General features: G+C 27.2%; 1 protein-coding gene across 1 annotated transcript; it reads right to left on the reverse strand.

Moving 5' to 3' along the window:
• Window positions 1-4,321: 4,321 nt before the first annotated feature.
• Window positions 4,322-19,162, reverse strand: abtb1 (ankyrin repeat and BTB (POZ) domain containing 1). Its single transcript, XM_073819278.1, has 12 exons — window positions 18,920-19,162; window positions 15,938-16,000; window positions 15,792-15,847; window positions 13,937-14,081; window positions 13,695-13,854; window positions 11,786-11,831; window positions 11,575-11,691; window positions 9,970-10,082; window positions 8,449-8,547; window positions 8,077-8,244; window positions 6,277-6,477; window positions 4,322-4,545 (listed from the first exon to the last, which is right to left on the reverse strand). The coding sequence occupies exons 1-12, from the start codon at window positions 18,973-18,975 to the stop codon at window positions 4,339-4,341; spliced, it is 1,431 nt and encodes a 476-aa protein (XP_073675379.1). The 5' UTR covers window positions 18,976-19,162; the 3' UTR covers window positions 4,322-4,338.
• Window positions 19,163-19,175: the final 13 nt, after the last annotated feature.

The raw sequence follows: 19,175 nt of genomic DNA on the forward strand, positions 1-19,175 counted from the left end.
TAATAAGAATTTCAATTAGAGAGCTCTACAAATTCATTTTTACTAGTCATATGTCTCCATTGACTTCCATTCATTTTTAATTACAGAGCTCTACAATTGAATTATTACTAGTGACAATTACAATTAGAGAGCTCTCTAAATAAATTTTTACTAGTAATAATTCCAATTACAGAGCTCTCTAATTCAGTTTTTACTAGTAATAATTCCGATTAGAGAGCTCTACAATTCAATTTTTACTAGTAAAAATCCACATTAAAGATATGTTTAATTGCAGAGCTCCATAATTGAATTAAAGAGCTCTCTAATTCAGTTCTTACTTGTAACAACTGAATTAGAGAGCTCTCTAAATGAAATTCTTACTAGTAAAAACTGAATTAGAAAGCTCTCTAATTGTAATTGTTACTAGTAATAATTCAATTGTAGAGCTCTCTAATTGAAATTCTCACTAGTAAAAATTCAGTTGTAGAGCTCTGTAATTAAAAAGGAATGGAAGTCAATGGAGATATGACTAGTAAAAATAAATTTGTAGAGCTCTCTAATTGGAATTGATACTATTAAAAATTAAATTATTGAGCTCTCTAATTGAATTATTACTAGTAAAAATGCAATTACGACAAGTAACACTTAGTATATTTTAGGCTAAAATGGCTTGCCATGCGTTTTAGCCAAAAATATACTATGCTTTACTCATCATAATTAAATTTTATTGTTTAATTAAAAATTGTGGAAATAAAAAAAAAAAAATCTAAATTTGTATTGTCACAAAAGATGACATACATTTAATACAATTGGAAAAAATGACATTACAAAGGTAAAAAAATAAATAAAAGTGAAATAAAGAGTGGATATGAAAATATTTTGCAGGTGCCCGTCTTAATATCTGAGAAGGTTTAGAGAAAATATGAAATACGTTTAATGTTTTTATATATATATATATATATATAGATATAGATATAGATATAGATATAGATTATGAAGGGTTTTATAATTAAATTCATCCGGAAGGACATCTAAAATTATTACTTTAGAAAAGATGTCGTTTTAACGAGAAAAGATCTTGTTATTACGAGAAAAGATGTCGTTTTAACGACATAGCTGAGTGGGAAAAAAATAAGTGTGTGGCAGCAATGCGTCACCGTAAATAATAAATACGTTTTATAAATTTATATTATATATTAGTATAAATCAAATATTGATAAATGATTCATTTTATATGTAAAACATAGTCTAATAATATTCAAAAAATCTAATTAATATATACACACACATAAAAATGAAAATACATACAATTAAATATTATATTAAATCATTTATATGAATAATTTATAAAAATAACATAATTTATAAAATATTATTTAATTTCTTTAAAAATACTATAATAAAAATATTATAAATCAGTTATTAATAATGATGAATATTAATTTTATATGTAAAACACCGTCTAAGAATATTCGATTCTTATTTCAATTTATAATACTATTTATTACATTTGTATTAAATTTATTAACAAATTTGGCTTGAGTGTTGTCACGAAAGGGAAAAGTTTTTTTATTCAATATATTTTCAACTTTTTACTTAAAATTGACTAATAAAAACCTTTGTATTAATAAAGATTTGTTTGAAAAAATATTTGTCAGAATATAAACAAATTTATTTTGTGTTGATGTGATTAAAGCAAATTAAAACACACAAAAATACTCTAAAAAATGTTTTTAACTATATTAAAATTTCACTCAAAATATTCTTATAAGAATATTGCAATAATACATTTGTATTAAATTAAAAGACAATTCTAGGTCAAAATTTAAACAAATTTAGCTTGAGTTGCTGTCATTAAAGAATAAGAAAATATACTAATATATTCTGAAATGTATTATTTTTACTGTGTATTTTAACATTTTCACTCAAAATACACTGATAATAGCATTTGTAATAATACATTTGTATTATATATTGTTTTATGTATTAAATAAAAAAGCTATTTGTAGGTCAAAATGTATTATAATAAATAAATAATATTGATGTATGTTTTTTTTTTACTCAAAATATTTTCACAATACAATTTTTAATAATAGATTTTTTCAACTTGTCATTCAAAATGCTGATAATACCATTTGTAATAATTCTGAAAGCACCTGTAAATATGTATTAAATTAAAAAAAGCTGTTTATAGGTCAAACTGTAAAGACATTTGGCTTGAGTATTGCTTTTTTTACTCAAACTTACTTTTGCTCAAAATAATTTTTTTATAATAGATTTGTATTACTGTAAATTAAAATCTATATATAGGTTCAAATGTAAACAAATTGTCATTAAAGCAAAAGAAAAAATATATACTAATATGTATTTTTAGGCAATATATTTATAACTTGTTACTCAAAATATACTGATAATAACATTTTCAATAAATATCTATTAAATAAAAAGTAGGCCAAAATATATTTAAAAAAACAATAGCTTGAGTGTTTCTGTCAAAAAACATATTGATGTATTCAGAATTTTAATTTGACTAATTTACTCAAAATATTTCATTTTTTTCACTCCAAATATGCTCACAATACAATTTTAGATTTGTATTAAATTAAAAATTCTATGTAGCTCCAAATGTAAGCAAATTGTCATTAAAGCAAAATTTTGTCACTCAAAATGCTGATAATAATATTTGTAATAATTATGAAAGCTTCCGTAAATAATATTAAATAGAAAAAAAAGCTATTTGTAGGTCAAAATGTAAAGACATTTAGCTTGAAAATTGCTGTCAAGAAAAAACATTAATGTACTCTGAATTTTCCAATTGTTTACTCAAAATATGCTCACAATAAAAAAATTTAATAACAGATTTGTATGAAATTAAAAACCATGTATAGTTCAAATGTGTACAAATTATGACATTAAAGCAAAAGAAAAAATATATACTAATGCATTTTTTTAGTAAATATAAAATTTTTCACTCAAAATATGCCAATAGTACAATTTTTACTGATCGATTTGTATTAAATAAAAAACGATAGGTTTTAAATATATACTGTATGTATATATGTATGTATGTGTATATATGTATGAATATTCATATGTAAATATATGCATGCGTGTGTGTGTGTGTGTGTGTGTGTGTGTGTGTGTGTATACATATAGATTTGTATTAAATTAAAATCTGTATATAGGTCCAAATGTAAACAAATTGTCATTAAAGCAAAAGAAAAAAATGTTTTTTTTATAATGTCTGTAAATTTCTAATAGACAATTGTATTCAATTACTTTTTTTTCCCCAGTATTCTCAAACTTCTCCAAAGGTAAATCAAACAGACTCACAAGCAATACGTACATTAAATAATATTTATTTTTGCTCACTTATGTACATCCCACTCAGTCAGAGTATCCCACAGTAAATCATAAGAAAAGAAAACTGCAATGCCAATGCATCACAGTAAACAGACAGGTTTCATGACACTCATCAAAGATTAATACACAAGTCTCATATGTGGGATTTTAGTACAGAAACGCAAACTCACCAAGTGCTGCAGAGAAAAAGAAGTGCAGGATCTGCTTTAAGACCAGCATAAAATACAATAAATAAAAGGCTAAGAAATAAAATCAAAGCAATGCAGGAAAAAAAAATGTTTAAGTGAAGAAATATTAAGGACAATGTTTCCTGATTATATCATTAAGTAATTCTATGCAAATATTGCATGCGTATTAGCAGGAAATCTGTGGACGCAAAGCTGGAAAACTTTTATATCAGTGCTGGAAGAAGCATCTGTGAGGCATAAACAATCATCTACTTCCTTTAACAAATGCTGACCTATCAGAGCGAACAAGCGAAATCCTTTCCCAATTCATTCTCAGATCAAAAATGGACGACTGTATAATTGTCAGTCCTATCATCTCAAAATTGAAAACGAAACGCCTCATCCTATATTACTCATTGACTGAAATCATCTTCAATGATGTAACAACTAAACCATACAGTTTTGACTCTGCATTCGCTTTGCAACACTTTAGAGCTTTCCTATAAAGCTTGATAATATTCTGCTACATCTGTCATGATGGATCTGGAAGAATCAACGCCATCAACTTGTTCTGATATATAAGGCTCACTGCTGGTGAAATAATCGAAATGTCAAAGCTTTTCTCTCTCGTTTTGTTCAGAAAAATCAACAGAACTAACTAAAGATAGGAAGCTGCACTGCATCACAACAGGCCACTGCAATATTTGACTGGATATATGCGTGTTTTTGGTTGGGATTGATCATATTGGTTTGTCACTGTTAATTTGCTACGGATTATTTGTGCATGTAAAGCATTTCAGAAGCAATCTCTCCCGACCTCTTTGTTTTTTTAGCACTCCAGGCCGATGGTGGCCAGCAGGAGCTCCAGAGCGCTGAGTTTCTGGTTGGCCTCCTCGATGGCGCTGTATGTCTGAACGTCACTGGCGATGTGGAACCGGATCTCGTCTACCAGCGGGATGGAGTCGGTTTCCTGCCTGGCGGCCACATTCCCAGCATCCTCTCTGATCATATCAGCAAAGTCTGGGCTTTCCACCAGCTGAAACGAACGTCACTTCATTAATTGCTTAATTCATGTTGAAAATAAAGTTAATATTGCATTCGCAACTTCTGTAATTTGATGGATTTTCCAGTGAAACTGAACAGTCTGACGAAAATTAGGTTAATTTCATCCATCAGATGGAGAGTTTGTTTTGTTTGTTTGGAAATGTATATCTATATAAAAAATTAAACATTTTTTTTGCATTAAAATAGTTTTAAATGTGAAATGACATTAATCTAATTTTATTAGATAAATATGTTTAAATAAAATGCATTTTTTATAAATATTTTCTAAAAGTTACAAAAATATATTTTATATCTTTATATTATTAATATGTAAATTAAAATTCAATTACATGAAAAATATATCTTTGTTGTATAGATATATATTTATGTAATTTAATATGTAACTATAAAACATGTATTTTTAAATCTTATATTTTATATATTATGCTTTTTATATTAAACAATCATATATGCAATTAATTTTACGAATTCATTTTTGTTTCAAGAATTATACAAATTTTATATTAAATTTTTGTGCATTTACATAAAATAACAACATATTTAAAAAATATTTGAAAAATTGTGTATATATAAACTTATACCTATATAACCTATATAAACTTTTACAAATATTATATAATCATATGTATATTATGCTTTTAATATAAAAAAAAATATTTAATTAATATAAGACTATAATTACATCTTTATTAAATAATCTATTTATTAAAATAATTTTCTAATATTATAAAAATATTATATTATATAAATCTTTACGTAATATAAATATATATATATATAAAATTATATAAAACTATTTGTGTGTGTGCGCATTTATATAAATATAATTGAATGTATAATTCTTTTCTAATAACATTCTAATTATATTTTTACAAGATTATATTTACATTACATAAATATTAATATAAACTTCAATATTATAACAAATATTTAAAATTGTTTATATATAGAGAGAGAGAGAGCGAGAGAGAGAACATACATTTATATTACAAATTATATTTATATTATATTAATATAGTATATTATATTATAAACATAAATAGTAATATCACATATTATGAAATAATATCCTAACATTTTCTATTTATTATTTTAATTAAATATTTAAAATTATACATATATATATGACAATATGACAAAATTATATTTATATTACATACATGTTGATATTATTTTAATAAAATAATATCTCATATTTTAATTAAATATTTAAAATTATATTTATATCATATTAAAATAAAATTAAATATTTAAAATGGGATTAGATTGAAGTAAATAAGTCTAATTCTAATGAATATTATTTTAATTAATTATTTAAAATCACATTTATATTATATTAATATAAATTTCGATATTATTTCAATTAAATATTTTATTTTTAAAAATATATTTTTTAATAAAAATATATTTAAAATTATAAATAACATCATAAAAATATAATAATATATTTAATTAATTACATATGTACTAAATATTTTATATTTACACAAACGTATTTGTATAAACAATATTACTTATATTTGCATAAAATATTATTTTTACATTAAATAATAAATTTTTTTATTTAAATAATTTTTTTTTAATAATACTACTATACTAATAATAAAATTCTCAATTGATTAGTGCAACACCGGGTGCATTAATTACCAATCTAAATAAGCATAAACATGAATGAACACACAGCTGCTGTATTGTGACGTACCCGCTCGATGATCTTGGCCATGTATTCAGTGCACTGGTCCTCCAGACGCGAGAGCCGGAACAGTTTGGCCGTCTTCCACATGTGCAGCACGTTCTCCTCATTGAGCAGCATAGCCAGAGTCCTGCCACACAGACGCTTCAGACCCGGTAACAGGTACATGTCGGCCACACACAGAACCTCATATACGTTCTCATGAGACAGCTGCAAAACAAGCACAAAGACTTCATTAGCACATCTGACGGATCAGTCCACTTATCAAGCTGTTGAACATGATGAAACAAGATGACTTGAATTAAAGGGACTTTAAGAGAGAGTGGAAAAAACTGGACTGACATCTTTGTCAGCTTGGACAGTTTTCAGGTAGGAAAATTTTTTATAAAAATACAGAATATGCCCTTATAAAGTGTGCTCTAATCATAGCTAAATCTAGAAATCATATCTAGAAAAAAGGAGTTAAGAAAATGTATGTTAAAACATTTCTATTTAGCTTCATTTCATTTTTTATTTTGAGCCATTTAAGTTCTTTTTTCATTTGATTTTATTTCTGCTTTATTTATTTATATTTTGACTTTTTTATTTTCAGTTTTTTTTTATTTCAGTTATGTTTTTGTCATTTCTATTGGTTTTAATATTTCTATTTAGTTATTTTAGTACTTTTATTTAATCTCTAATTTACATTAATTTATTAATATTTTGACAGTTTTACTTTTTGTATTTTCTGTTCTCTTTTAAATTTCTGTCATTCTGTAATGTGCTTTTGTCATTTCTATTAGTTTTTAAATTTATTTAGTTTAGAAGTTTTTCAGTACTTTTTAATTAAATTTAATTTTTGCTTTATTTCGATTGATTTATTCATATTTTGATTTGATTTTGATTTTCAGTTTTAATTTCAGTTATTTGCTTTTGTAATTTTTATATTCCTATTTAGGTTTTTAGTACTTTTTAATTTAATTTACCTTAGTCCTGCTGTTTTAATTTTTATATTGTCAGTTTTATTTTTAATTTCAGTAAATTTGTCATCTGCTTTTATATTTTCTATTAGTTTTTATTTTTATAATTAAGTTTTAATCTAAGTAATTTTAGCACTTTTAAAAAAAAAATTCATTACTGCTTTATTCCAAATAATTTATTCATATTTTCACTTAGTTTTTATTTTTGTTTTAAGTTTTATTTTTAATTTCAGTTACATGTTTTTGTAATTTCTATCAGTTTTTATTTTTCTTTTGAGTTTTTTATTTCATTTAATTTTATTTCTGCTTTATATCAATTCATTTATTCATATTTTTAACCTAGTTTTTATTTTTAATTTTGGTTATGTGCTTTTGTCATTTCTATTAACTTTTATATTTTTATTTCTTTTTTTTAGTAATTTTAGTACTTTTGAATTTTATTTTATTTCTGCTTTATTTCAATTAATTTATTCATATTTTCTGTTTTTTTTTAATTGTTGTAATTTTATGTGCTATAATTTCTATTAGTTTTTATTTTTCTAAATTCTTCCATTCATTTTTTTTTGTCATATTAGTACTTCATATTAGTATTAGACACTTTAATATTTTAATAGTTTTCATTTTTATATTATTTCAATTTTCTTTTTCATTTCAGTAACTTTATGTGCTTTCATATTTTTCTATTTGTTTTTAAATTTCTATTTAGCTTTTTTATTTAACAATAAAAAAAAAGATTTCTGCTTAATTTCAACAACTGAAATTTTTAACAGTTTTCATTTGTCGTGCAATCCTCTACTGATCGGACGTGCCTCGAATTGTAGAGATTGTATGTTGTGTTTATTGTGTGTACCTGAGTGTTATCACTGTAGATGTAGTAAAGGATTCTTGTAAACAAATCGTGAGACACATCATGAAGGGTGATGACAGGAATACTGGGATGAGACTGCAGAGTTTCACCCTCACTGAAATGATCCTCCAACAACGCCTTAAAATAATCACTACGACCACAGAAAAACGCCTGCACACATAAACACAAACACATTCAATCTGCACAAATGCCCTTTTTAATCAAACCACAAACATAATACTAAAGCAGAACCATAATTTTAATAACTGACTCTTAAGTAATTGAAAATATAGCCAAAGAGTCTGATATTAGATTGATGTCTTCATTTGCATTTACAACATTCAGAGATTATAGTGATCAGTGTTAAACACTAACCTTATGACACAGGAAGTCATAGCCCTCCACCCGCAAGCAGATGTCAGGATAACTGGGAAAACTGTCAGTCAAGTCGAAAGGAAGCTGACCGTATCCAACCTAAAGACCAAACATCAACAGTTTCAATTAGTACAGTAAAATTGTGAAATAGTATTGGAATTTAAAATAACTGTTTTCTTTATAAATATACACTGCCTTTTGAAAGTTTGGGATCTGTAAGATTTATAATGTTTTTTTTTAATGCTTATATGCACATCAAGGCTGTATTCATTTGATCAATAATACACATATATTGCGAAATATTATTGCAATTTATAATTTTGGTTTCCTATTGTAATTTACTTTAAAATAAAAATTATTTCTGTGATGCAGCACTGAATTTTCTTCAGCCATTAGTTCAGTTTTTTTTATGTGCTTTTATAATTTCTATTGGTTTTTATTTTAGTCATTTTTAGTACTTTCATTTTATTTTATTTCAATTATTTATTCATATTTTCACTTAGTTTTTATTTTTGTTCTGTTTTATTTTTTAAGTTCAGTTATGTGCTTTTGTAATTTCTATTAGCTTTTATATTTCCGTTAAGTCATTTTAGTACTTTTTAATTTCCTGCTTTATTTTTATATCATTGATTTATATATTTAATTTATATATTTTTGACAGATTTCATTTTTATATTTTCCTTATTCATTTTAGTAATTTTATCTGTTTTTATCATTTCTATTAGTTTTTATTTTCTCATTTTTAGCCATTTTAGTACTTTTTTATTTCAATTACTTATTCACATTTTGACTACTTTTTATTTTTGTTCCGTTTTATTTTTCATTTCAGTTGTGCTTTTGTAATTTCTATTAGTTTTAATATTCTATTTAGTTTTGTAAGTAATTTAAGTACTTTTTTAAATTTAATTTCCTGCTTTATATTGATATTTTCGTTTGAATATTTTATTTTTTTTTGAGTAATTTTATGTTTTTTTATAATTTCTATTAGATTTTATTTTTACTTCAGTTTTCAGTGTCAAATGATCCTTCAGAAATATGAAGGATTTTTTTTATTTTAATTTTTTTGGAGCCTGTGATTCTTTTTTCTTTGATTCTTTGATGAATTAAAAGTAAAAAAACACATTTACTGAATTTTCAGCATCATTACTCCAGACTTCAGTGTCACATGAATCAAGATTCATTAATAAATGAAAAGTAAACAAAAAAAAAGTATTCGAAATAGAAATGTTTGTAACATTATAAATGTCTCTAATCTATCTTTTGATCAATTTAATGTATACTTGCTAAATAAAAGTATAAATTTCTTTCATTTAAAAAAATAATTGACACGTGAAAAGCCTCCAGCTCCAACAGGAACTGGCATTTAAATATTGAATATTAGTTGCTAAGTTGCTAGGCAACCACACATCCAATAATGATAAAAAATGCAATCAGCCATGGACCCTTTGCGTATGAATTTTCACCCAAGTGATAAAAGGCTAAAAGTGTTCAGAGTGAGGGCTGGAGTGTAAATCTACTCACCCGCAGCTCAGCAGGAAGTGCGCTGTCAGCCAGAAGAGCCATTCCATCCTGCAGCTGAAAGTTATGAGGATCCAGAGTCAACACCTTCACACACGTCCCAGGCTTATTAGACACTGACAGAGGGAAAAAAGATAGAGTTGAGAAGCCAAGATTAATTTTAATAAATCAGTTTGTTCAGATGGTTCACTGAGATGAAACGGCTACACTACCAGACAAAAGTTTTTGAACAGTAAGATTTTTAAAATGTTTTTTAAAGAAGTCTCTTCTGCTCACCAAGCCTGCTCATTTATTTGATCCAAAGTACAGCAAAAACAGTACAATTTTGAAATATTTTTACTATTTAAATGAACTGCTTTATATTTGAATATACTTTAAAATGTAATTTATTCCTGTGATCAAAGCTGAATTTTTAGCATCATTACACCAGGCTTCAGTGTCACATGATCCCTCAGAAATCATTCTTATGATGATTTGATGTTCAAAAAACATCAAAGCTTTTGTAACATTATACATAACAGACATTAGAAATTAATACTTTTATTTAGTAAGGATACTTTAAATTGATCAAAAGTGATGATAAAGACAATTATAATGTTACGAAAGATTTTTTATTTCAGACAAATGCTGTTCTTCTGAACTTTCTATTCATCAAAGAAACCTAAAAAAACATAATAATAACAACAATAATAACAAATGTTTTTGAGCAGAAAATTAGAATATTAAAATGATTTCTGAAGGACCATGTGACTGGAGTAATGAAGCAAAAAATTCAGCTTTAAAATCACAGGAAAAAATTACATTTTAAAAAATATATTTAAATAGAAAAACAATTTATTCATTAAACATTATTTAATGAATGAGGATTCATTAAGTAATATTAAACAGTATTTTGGGCAAGATAAATAATAATCCAATAAATCCTAAAAGTTGCACTGCAGAAAAAATTAACTCCCATAAATAGATAAATAAATAAATGCTAAATTAATTAATAAATATTGTTCAAAAGTGATAGAAGTTCAATGGAAATTATTACTTTTATTCTTCAAAGATGTATTTAATTTATTAAATTGATTGAAAGTGACAATAAGGGCATTTATAATGTTACAAAAAATTATTTCAAATAAATGTTTTTTTTTACGTTCTAGTCATCAAAGACTCCTAGCAAAATGATCAAGGTTTGAACAATTGTATTAACTGTTTTCAATACTAATAATAATCAGAAATGTTTCTCGAGCAGCAAATCAGCATATTAGAATGATTTCTGAAGAATCATTTGAGACTGACGACTGGAGTAATGATGCTGAAAAGTCAGCTTTGATCACAGAGATAAATTACATTTTAAAAGGTATTCAAATAGAAAACAGCTATTTTAAATTGTAATAATATTTCAGATTTTTTCCTCTACTTTTGATCAAATAAATACAGCCTTGGTTAGCAGTAAAAAAAATAAAACTGTAGTGTCGCTTTAATGCAGTTATCTACTTTTTGTTAACACCTCGCAATAGCTTATAGCTAATTATTCTTCAGAGTGACAGCCTGACTCTACATTAACAAATTTAAATTATGAGTTTCAAATTAGTCGTATAAAGTAGACCTGCTCCTCACCAAACTCATAAACCTGTTTGCACTTCACTTCCAGCTCCTCAATCAGATCACTGATCTTGCACTGTTTCGCCAAGCGCTTGCAGTCCTCCACGTAATTCACATCTATATCCAAACGACCTGGAAAAAGACAGCACATTGTGAAGAATAATAGTGTCTGGCACCAGATTAACTAACACCACCTGCAAACTCTTGGTCATAGTCTGATGCTCACCAGTGTAGAAATACTGCATGATTGCACCAAATGCCGCAGGATTGACCTAAAATTATCATTTGAAACATTAGGATCATGAGAGTTTGAAGCATGCGGAAGGTCTGTTCTTCTTAATTTAACACAACACTGAGGAGAAGATCATTAAAGCAGATCAAGATGTGAACAGTAGCATTATCACCGGAAGAAAACACGATGAACATAAAACAAATTCTGTGCTTTTACTTGTTCTTGATCTCTTACTGTTACAACTTGTGCTATTCTAAATTATGTCTAAGCTTTGTATTATGTTTATTTGCCTCTTTATAATGAATCGCTTATTGTTTTCCTCATTTCAAAGTCGCTTTAGATAAAAGCATCTGCTAGATGAATAAATATAACAATTTTAAGTTTAATCCTAAATGACAAGAAGGTTGCATAACTTACTATTTAGGAAAAATGAACATTTCCCAGTTTTCATATTAATATTAAAGTATGGAAAAGTATGCAATGCAAATATTATGCCACCCTGGTGGTTTTGACATAATATCGTTTAAATGCAAGCCAGTTTATGTCATGGAATAAAACTTAAAAAAAAAAGTTAAAAAGTTAAAAAGTTTTTTCTTGAAAATCTCAGAATAATGAGATATCATTTCAGAATGACATAAACTTGCAATAGGTAAGAAGTCAATTACATTTATTTTATTCTGTTCTGCGAATAATTGCAAGTTGCAAACTCCAAATTCTGAGGAAAAAAACTCAGAATTATGAGAAATACATGCAAAATTTATTTTTTTCTGTCTGAATTGTGAGAAAAAGTCAATTAAAATGTATTTTTTATTCTGTAGCAGAAGCAAGAAGTCAGAACTGCAAGATATAATTGTGAGAAAATGTCAGAATTATGAGATATAAATGCAAAAACTGCAATTCTCAGAAAAAGTCTAACTTGTGAGAAATAGTTAATCATTTTTTTATTCTGTAACTTCAACAAAAAGTCAGAATTGCAATATATAAACTTTTGATGCATTTTGAAGAAAAAAGTCAGTATTCTGAGATATAAACATACAATTGTGAGAAAAAGTCAGGATTGTCAAATAAAAAGTCATAATTACATTTTTTCTTTTTTATCCTGTGAAGTTAGAACTGCATGAAATAAACTTGCATTTTGGAGAAAAAAGTCTGAATTTTTATTTATTCTGTAAAGTCAGAATTGCAAGATGTAAACTTCAAATTCTGAGGACAAAAAAAAAAGTCAGAATTGTGAGCTATGATCTCAGAATTGTGAGGAAAATGTCAGAATAATGAGATATAAATGCAAAACTTGCAATTCTGAAAAAAGTCTGAATTGCGAGGGAAAAAGTACATAAATCTTTTTTTAATCGGTAGAGGAAAAAGTCAGAATTCCAATACATGAACTTGCATCATGGAGAAAAAAGTCAGAATTGTGAGACATAAACTTAGAATTGTGAAACAACATCAGAATTTTCAGATAAAAAGTCAGAATTGTGAGCTATGAACTAAGAATTATAAGAAACAAAAAGGCAGAATTGCAAGATATAAAGGTGCAATTTGAAGGGAAAAAAATCTATTGTGAGAGAAAAATTTCACAATTAACCTTTTTTGTTTTTTATTTAATATAAGGGGGAAAAAAAATATTCTGAGACGTAAACTCAAGATTAGAAAAACAATCTATGTAATCTTGGAACTGAGAGGAAGTCAAAATTGCATGTTTATACCTTACAATTCTAAGAAAAAAAAAGTCAAAAGAAACTCCAAATTGTGAAACAAGCACAATTACTTAAAAAAATTTCTGTGGAAGAAACGATCATTTATACATTTGGGTTGCTCTAGTCCTAATCTCACAGGCAGGATAGTATGCAAATTGTGAATCAGCACAGAGAAAGTGATTTGTGTGTAACGAAACAGCGCCTACCAGTGGATGTTTCAGAGTAATTGCACTCTTCCCCTTCCACTTGGTCTCCAGCATGTGGGCAAAGTATTCCGAGCGGGCACTCAAGATACAGCGGTGGGCCTTAAACATCTCACCGTGCACCATAAACGTCACATCGCTGTAGTTTCCCTGCTCCAAAAGCCTACAAGGGGGGAAAAAAAACCCCACCAGTGAGTTTGTGAAAGTGACTGTGGTTTGTATTTCTATGTGTTTGTGGTCCTCACGTCTGCAGGAACTGGTCGTAATAGTCCCTCTGCATGGCCTTCGCCGTGATGCGCTTGTACTCCTTGAGCAGCCGGCGGATGGGGTCGCTCAGCGCTCCGTACAGACAGCGCTCGCCGTCAAACGTGTTCGCCTCACACTTTGCTCCTGAAACAGCAAACACAAACCCGTAATGCACTTTCAGAAATGCTAGTAATACATTCAGTGCATTTCTTTAAAAAAAATTTTTTTGAGTACACAAAATCTATTTTATTTCTAGTGAGAACCACTTTATATGATATGGAAGCCTGTTTTTCGCCACTGAATAAAAGAATGTTATTGAGACTTTCTCTCACAATTCAGATTTAAAACTTAAAACTTGCAATTTCAAGTTATTGCAAGATATAACCTTTTATTAAGTCAGAACCGCATGATATAATTCAATTTTTTTTCCAGAATTGCATGACATAAACTCACAATTCTGACATTTTCTTAAAACTTGAAGATACAAACTTACAATTCTGACTTTTTCTCAGAACTGCATAATATAAACGCACAATTGTGAAAAATCTCACAAATATAGGTTTTTTGTTTTTTTTCGCAAATCTGACTTTTTTCTTGCAATATCGCAATGACCTTTTGAGATATAAACTTCACAACTGAGAGTTAAGAAGTCAGATTTTGAGGGGTAAAAAGCAGATATGTTCTTGGAATTACGGGTTTATATCTCCATTTTGACTTAACTCACAATTGCGTGTTATAAAGTCAGAATTGTGAGATATAAACATGCAATTAAGTTATTGCAAGATATAACATTTTATTAAGTCAGAACTACATGATATAAACTCAGAATTAAGATTTTTTTTTTTTTTTTAGAATTCAGAATCAAATTTTGAGGGGAAAAAGCAGATATGTTCTTGGAATTGCGGGTTTAGATCTTAACTCACAATTGCATGTTATATAGTCAGAATTGTGAGATACAAACTTGCAACTTTGTGTTATAAAGTCAGAACTGCGAGGCATAAACTTTTTTTATATTATATTATAAACTATAGTTTAAATGCAAATGTAGTACAGAGCTAAATATAATTAATCACATTTTAATTCAAAAGATTATGTAATTGATGTCTGAAACTTATCAAGATTTGTCAAAAAAAGTAAATAAAATATTAAATAAAGAAATAAAGAAAATTTCTTTCTTTCATTTTCTTAGATTTTTTTTTTGTAACCCTTTACTTTATTTCTCAAAATTGCAAGTTTATTTCTCAGAACTGTGAGTTTGTCATGCAAATCTGACTTTATAACTCAACTGCGAGTTTATATCTCACAATTCAGAGAAAAACCTTGTTAGATTTCATACATAAATTACATAATCTACTGCACTAAAATGCAATTAATTATATTTAGCTCCGGACCACATTTGCACACAAACTTAAGATTTTATGATCCAAAAAAAAAAAAAAAAAAAAAAAAAGAAGAAAAATGTAACAAGCAGTGCAGATATATTTTGGCTTTAATTTTTTAAAATTAGTTTATTACTAATTGCAAGCCAAAATTTTGTCCCAAACCAACTAAATCTAACTTAAAAACGGCTACCCAGGCAGGAAAAAAGTAAAATTAAATAAATTAATTACAAAAGGTAAATCAAATCAAATCAAATAATCTACTTAGTTTCTAAAAATGTTGTTTTCTGAAGATTGCACATTTATGTTCACTGACTATTTAATGAAAAAAAAAAATAAATAAGAAATTATTCCTAAAGAAGTCAGTTTTTTAATTTAAAAAAAGTTTTATTTTGTACCAAAATGGTGCAAACCTGACTCTGCCGTACAGATCATTACTTCCCGTTTAGCTATGAATTTTCATTATAGCATTTACCGTTGGCAAGCAGGTACTGCACCAGCTCTTCATGTCCACAGAGACATGCATAATACCTGAAGACAAAGACAGAGAAAGATATCAAGCAGGGGCTTCATTGCAACAGACGTTACAGACAATGAAAGGAAATAAGCGAGCAGTCTTACAGAGGTGTGCTGTCCCACTTATCTCTGATGTTCAGTTCTACATCCCTTTGTTCAACCAGGTATCTGGGAAAGATGTGAAACATACCAAAAGATAAAGCAGAGACCAGACACATTACAACCAACCAACAAAATAATAAAACACCACTCGGAACCGAACACATGTGGGTCAATACAGTGACAAGTCAACATGTTATCTGTCACACTCACATGCTTTTCCTTCTAATTTTGAGGCCGCATAGGGTGTCTATTTCACAACATTACTGCCAAACAAAACGCCACTGAAAAGCAATCCTGATATCCACCAACCAAAGGTGTTTGAAAAGCGTAATTCTACACTGCATTGACTATTGACTGTACATACAGTATCTACATAATACACATGCCATGCAAAACTGCTTAAACATGCATAGACATTATTTAAAGGTTATATAGTCTATGCTTACTTCACATTTGCATATACAGTATTTAAACACTATATGGACTGTTATATTGTTACATAATATGCATACTGACAACACTGATCATGCAAATCTATATATGAATACACAAGGGCCATGCAAATTGGTTTATTTACACTGCTGCATAAAATGCTTTTTAATAGACTTTTCTGCTTATCGAGGCTGTTTATTTGATTAAAAATACAGAAAAAACTGTAATATTCTGAAATGTTAATGCAATTTAAAATAGTGGTTTTCTATTTTAATATGCTTTAAAATATAATTGATTCCTGTGACGCAAAGCTGAATTTTCAGCACCATTACTCCAGTCTTCAATGTCACATGACCCTTCAGACATCTTTCTAATATGCTGATTTATTACCAGTGTTGGAAACTGTTATGCTGCTTAATATTTTTTTGGAACCTGCGATTTTTTTCAGGATTCTATGATAAATAAAACATTAAAAACAACAGTATTTCTTTAAAACAGAAAACTTGTATAACAATAAACACCTTTAGTTTGGGATAAGTACATTTTTTTCTTTCTCTCTTTGGAGGTATTAATATTTTTATTCAGCAAGGATGTGTTAAACTGATAAAAAAAAGTGATAATGAAGACTAATATTGTTAAAAAAGATTTTTATTGTGAATAAATGCTTTTTTACTTTTTATTCATCAAAGAATCCTGAAAAGAGTATCACAGGTGCAAAATTGTTTTAAGCAGCACAACTGTTTCCAACATTGATAATACAAGTAATAAATCAGTATATTAGAATGATTTCTGAAGGGTCATGTGACACTGAAGACTGGAGTAATGGCTGATGAAAAATTCAGCTTTGCATCACAGAAATAAATTAGATTTTAAAATATATTAAAATAAAAAACTGTTATTTAGAATTGCAGTATGTCAAAATATTTATTTTCTTGATCAAATAAATTTAAATTTGATAAGCATAAGAGACTTTAAAAAAAACATTAAAAATCTTACTGATCTTACTGACTTTGACTTTATTCTCATAATTGTTAATATTATCAAAATATTTTTACTTTATCCTTATAATTTTTACTTTTATCTAAAACTATTTCGTTTATTTTTATAATTTTAACTTTATTATCAAAATATTTTTATTTTATTCTCGTAATTTTGACTTTGTCAAAATATTTAAGACTTTATTCTTGTAAATTATCAAAATATTTTGACTTTATTCTAAAAATATTTTCTTCATATTTATAATTTATTATTATTTTGACTATTTTCAGAATTTTAAACTTATTATTAAAATATTTTGACTTTATTCTCCTAATTTTGACTTATTATCAAAGTATTTTTATTCTCATAATTTTGTCAATAATATTTCCTATTTTTTTTTCTGCATTTCTGATCAAATAAATGTAACTTTAATAAGCATAAGAGACTTTAAAAAAAAACATTAAAAATCTTACTGATCTTACTGACTTTATTCTCATAATTTTTATATTATCAAAATATTTTTACTTAATCCTCATAATTTTTTTACTTTTATCTAAAACTATTTTCTTTATTTTAACTTTATTATCAAAATATTTTTATTTTATTCTCGTAATTTTGACTTTGTCAAAATATTTAGACTTTATCAAAATATTTTGACTTTATTCTTGTAATTTTGACTTTATTCTCAAAACATGTTCTTTATTTTCATAATTTATTATTATTTTGACTATTTTCAGAATTTTAAACTTATTATCAAAATATTTTGACTTTATTCTCATATTTTTGACTTTATTATCAGAATAATTAGTCTTTATTCTCCTAATTTTGACTTTATTATCAAAATGTTTATTTATTCTTATAATTTTGTCAATAACATTTCATAATATTATTTTTTTTGCATTTCTGATCAAATAAATGGAACTTTAATAAACATAAGAGACTTTTAAAAAAACATTACAAATCGTACTGATCCTAAACTTTTGAGCGGCAGTGTACATATATGCAGTCTCACTAAGATAACATGAAATGCATGCACATTTGATTAAATTTGACTAAAGCATATCTTATTTTTAATTTAATTAAGCAATGTGCATATTTACTTCTATACTCATATTCTGCATCTAAAGACTATTGGGATCAAGCAAATGTTCAAATACGCATATGCAATATCCACACACTATACAGACTATTTAAATTTGCTTAAATATGCACAACATGTATCTAAAAAATAGTTTGAGTAGATACTGCATTTAAATATTTGTTTATATAGGATTTGTTTCAGATAAGCATAAGCTATAGTCGTTTGTATTTGTTTATTTATGACTAAACAGTAGCCTATCTACAGATTATGGTAGATTATAGGCCATGCACACTTGCTTTAACACAAATCAGAGTATAGAGATTAACGTTACGTAGCCTGTGCAAATTAATTTCCATATGCATATACAGTATCTCGTGTATGTGTGCTCTGTATATATGCATATCAAATATCTTGAGAATAAATAACCCGTACATATTTGTCCACATGTGAAACTTCAAACCAAAACAACAACACGAAGCCATCAGCTGTCTGACCTCACTCTGGCAATGTCGCCCTTTCTGCAGCTTGAAAACAGATCAACAGCGTCCATCTGCGCGGCGGTAAAGCTTCTCTGAAATGCATTGAAACGGCCTGTCTAACAGACAGGATCGGCTGCAGGCGCACGGACAGCGACGCTTGTGAACAAAACTAACGCGGAGCCTGTTTCCAGGTGCAGTTTGCGATGTCTGCTGGTTCTTCTCGCCTGTGAAAGTGCTCAGCGAACGTAAACAGGAAGCAGATTTGTTTACG

Source organism: Garra rufa, chromosome 15 (genome assembly GCF_049309525.1).
Source record: "Garra rufa chromosome 15, GarRuf1.0, whole genome shotgun sequence".
Classification (NCBI taxonomy): domain Eukaryota; kingdom Metazoa; phylum Chordata; class Actinopteri; order Cypriniformes; family Cyprinidae; genus Garra; species Garra rufa.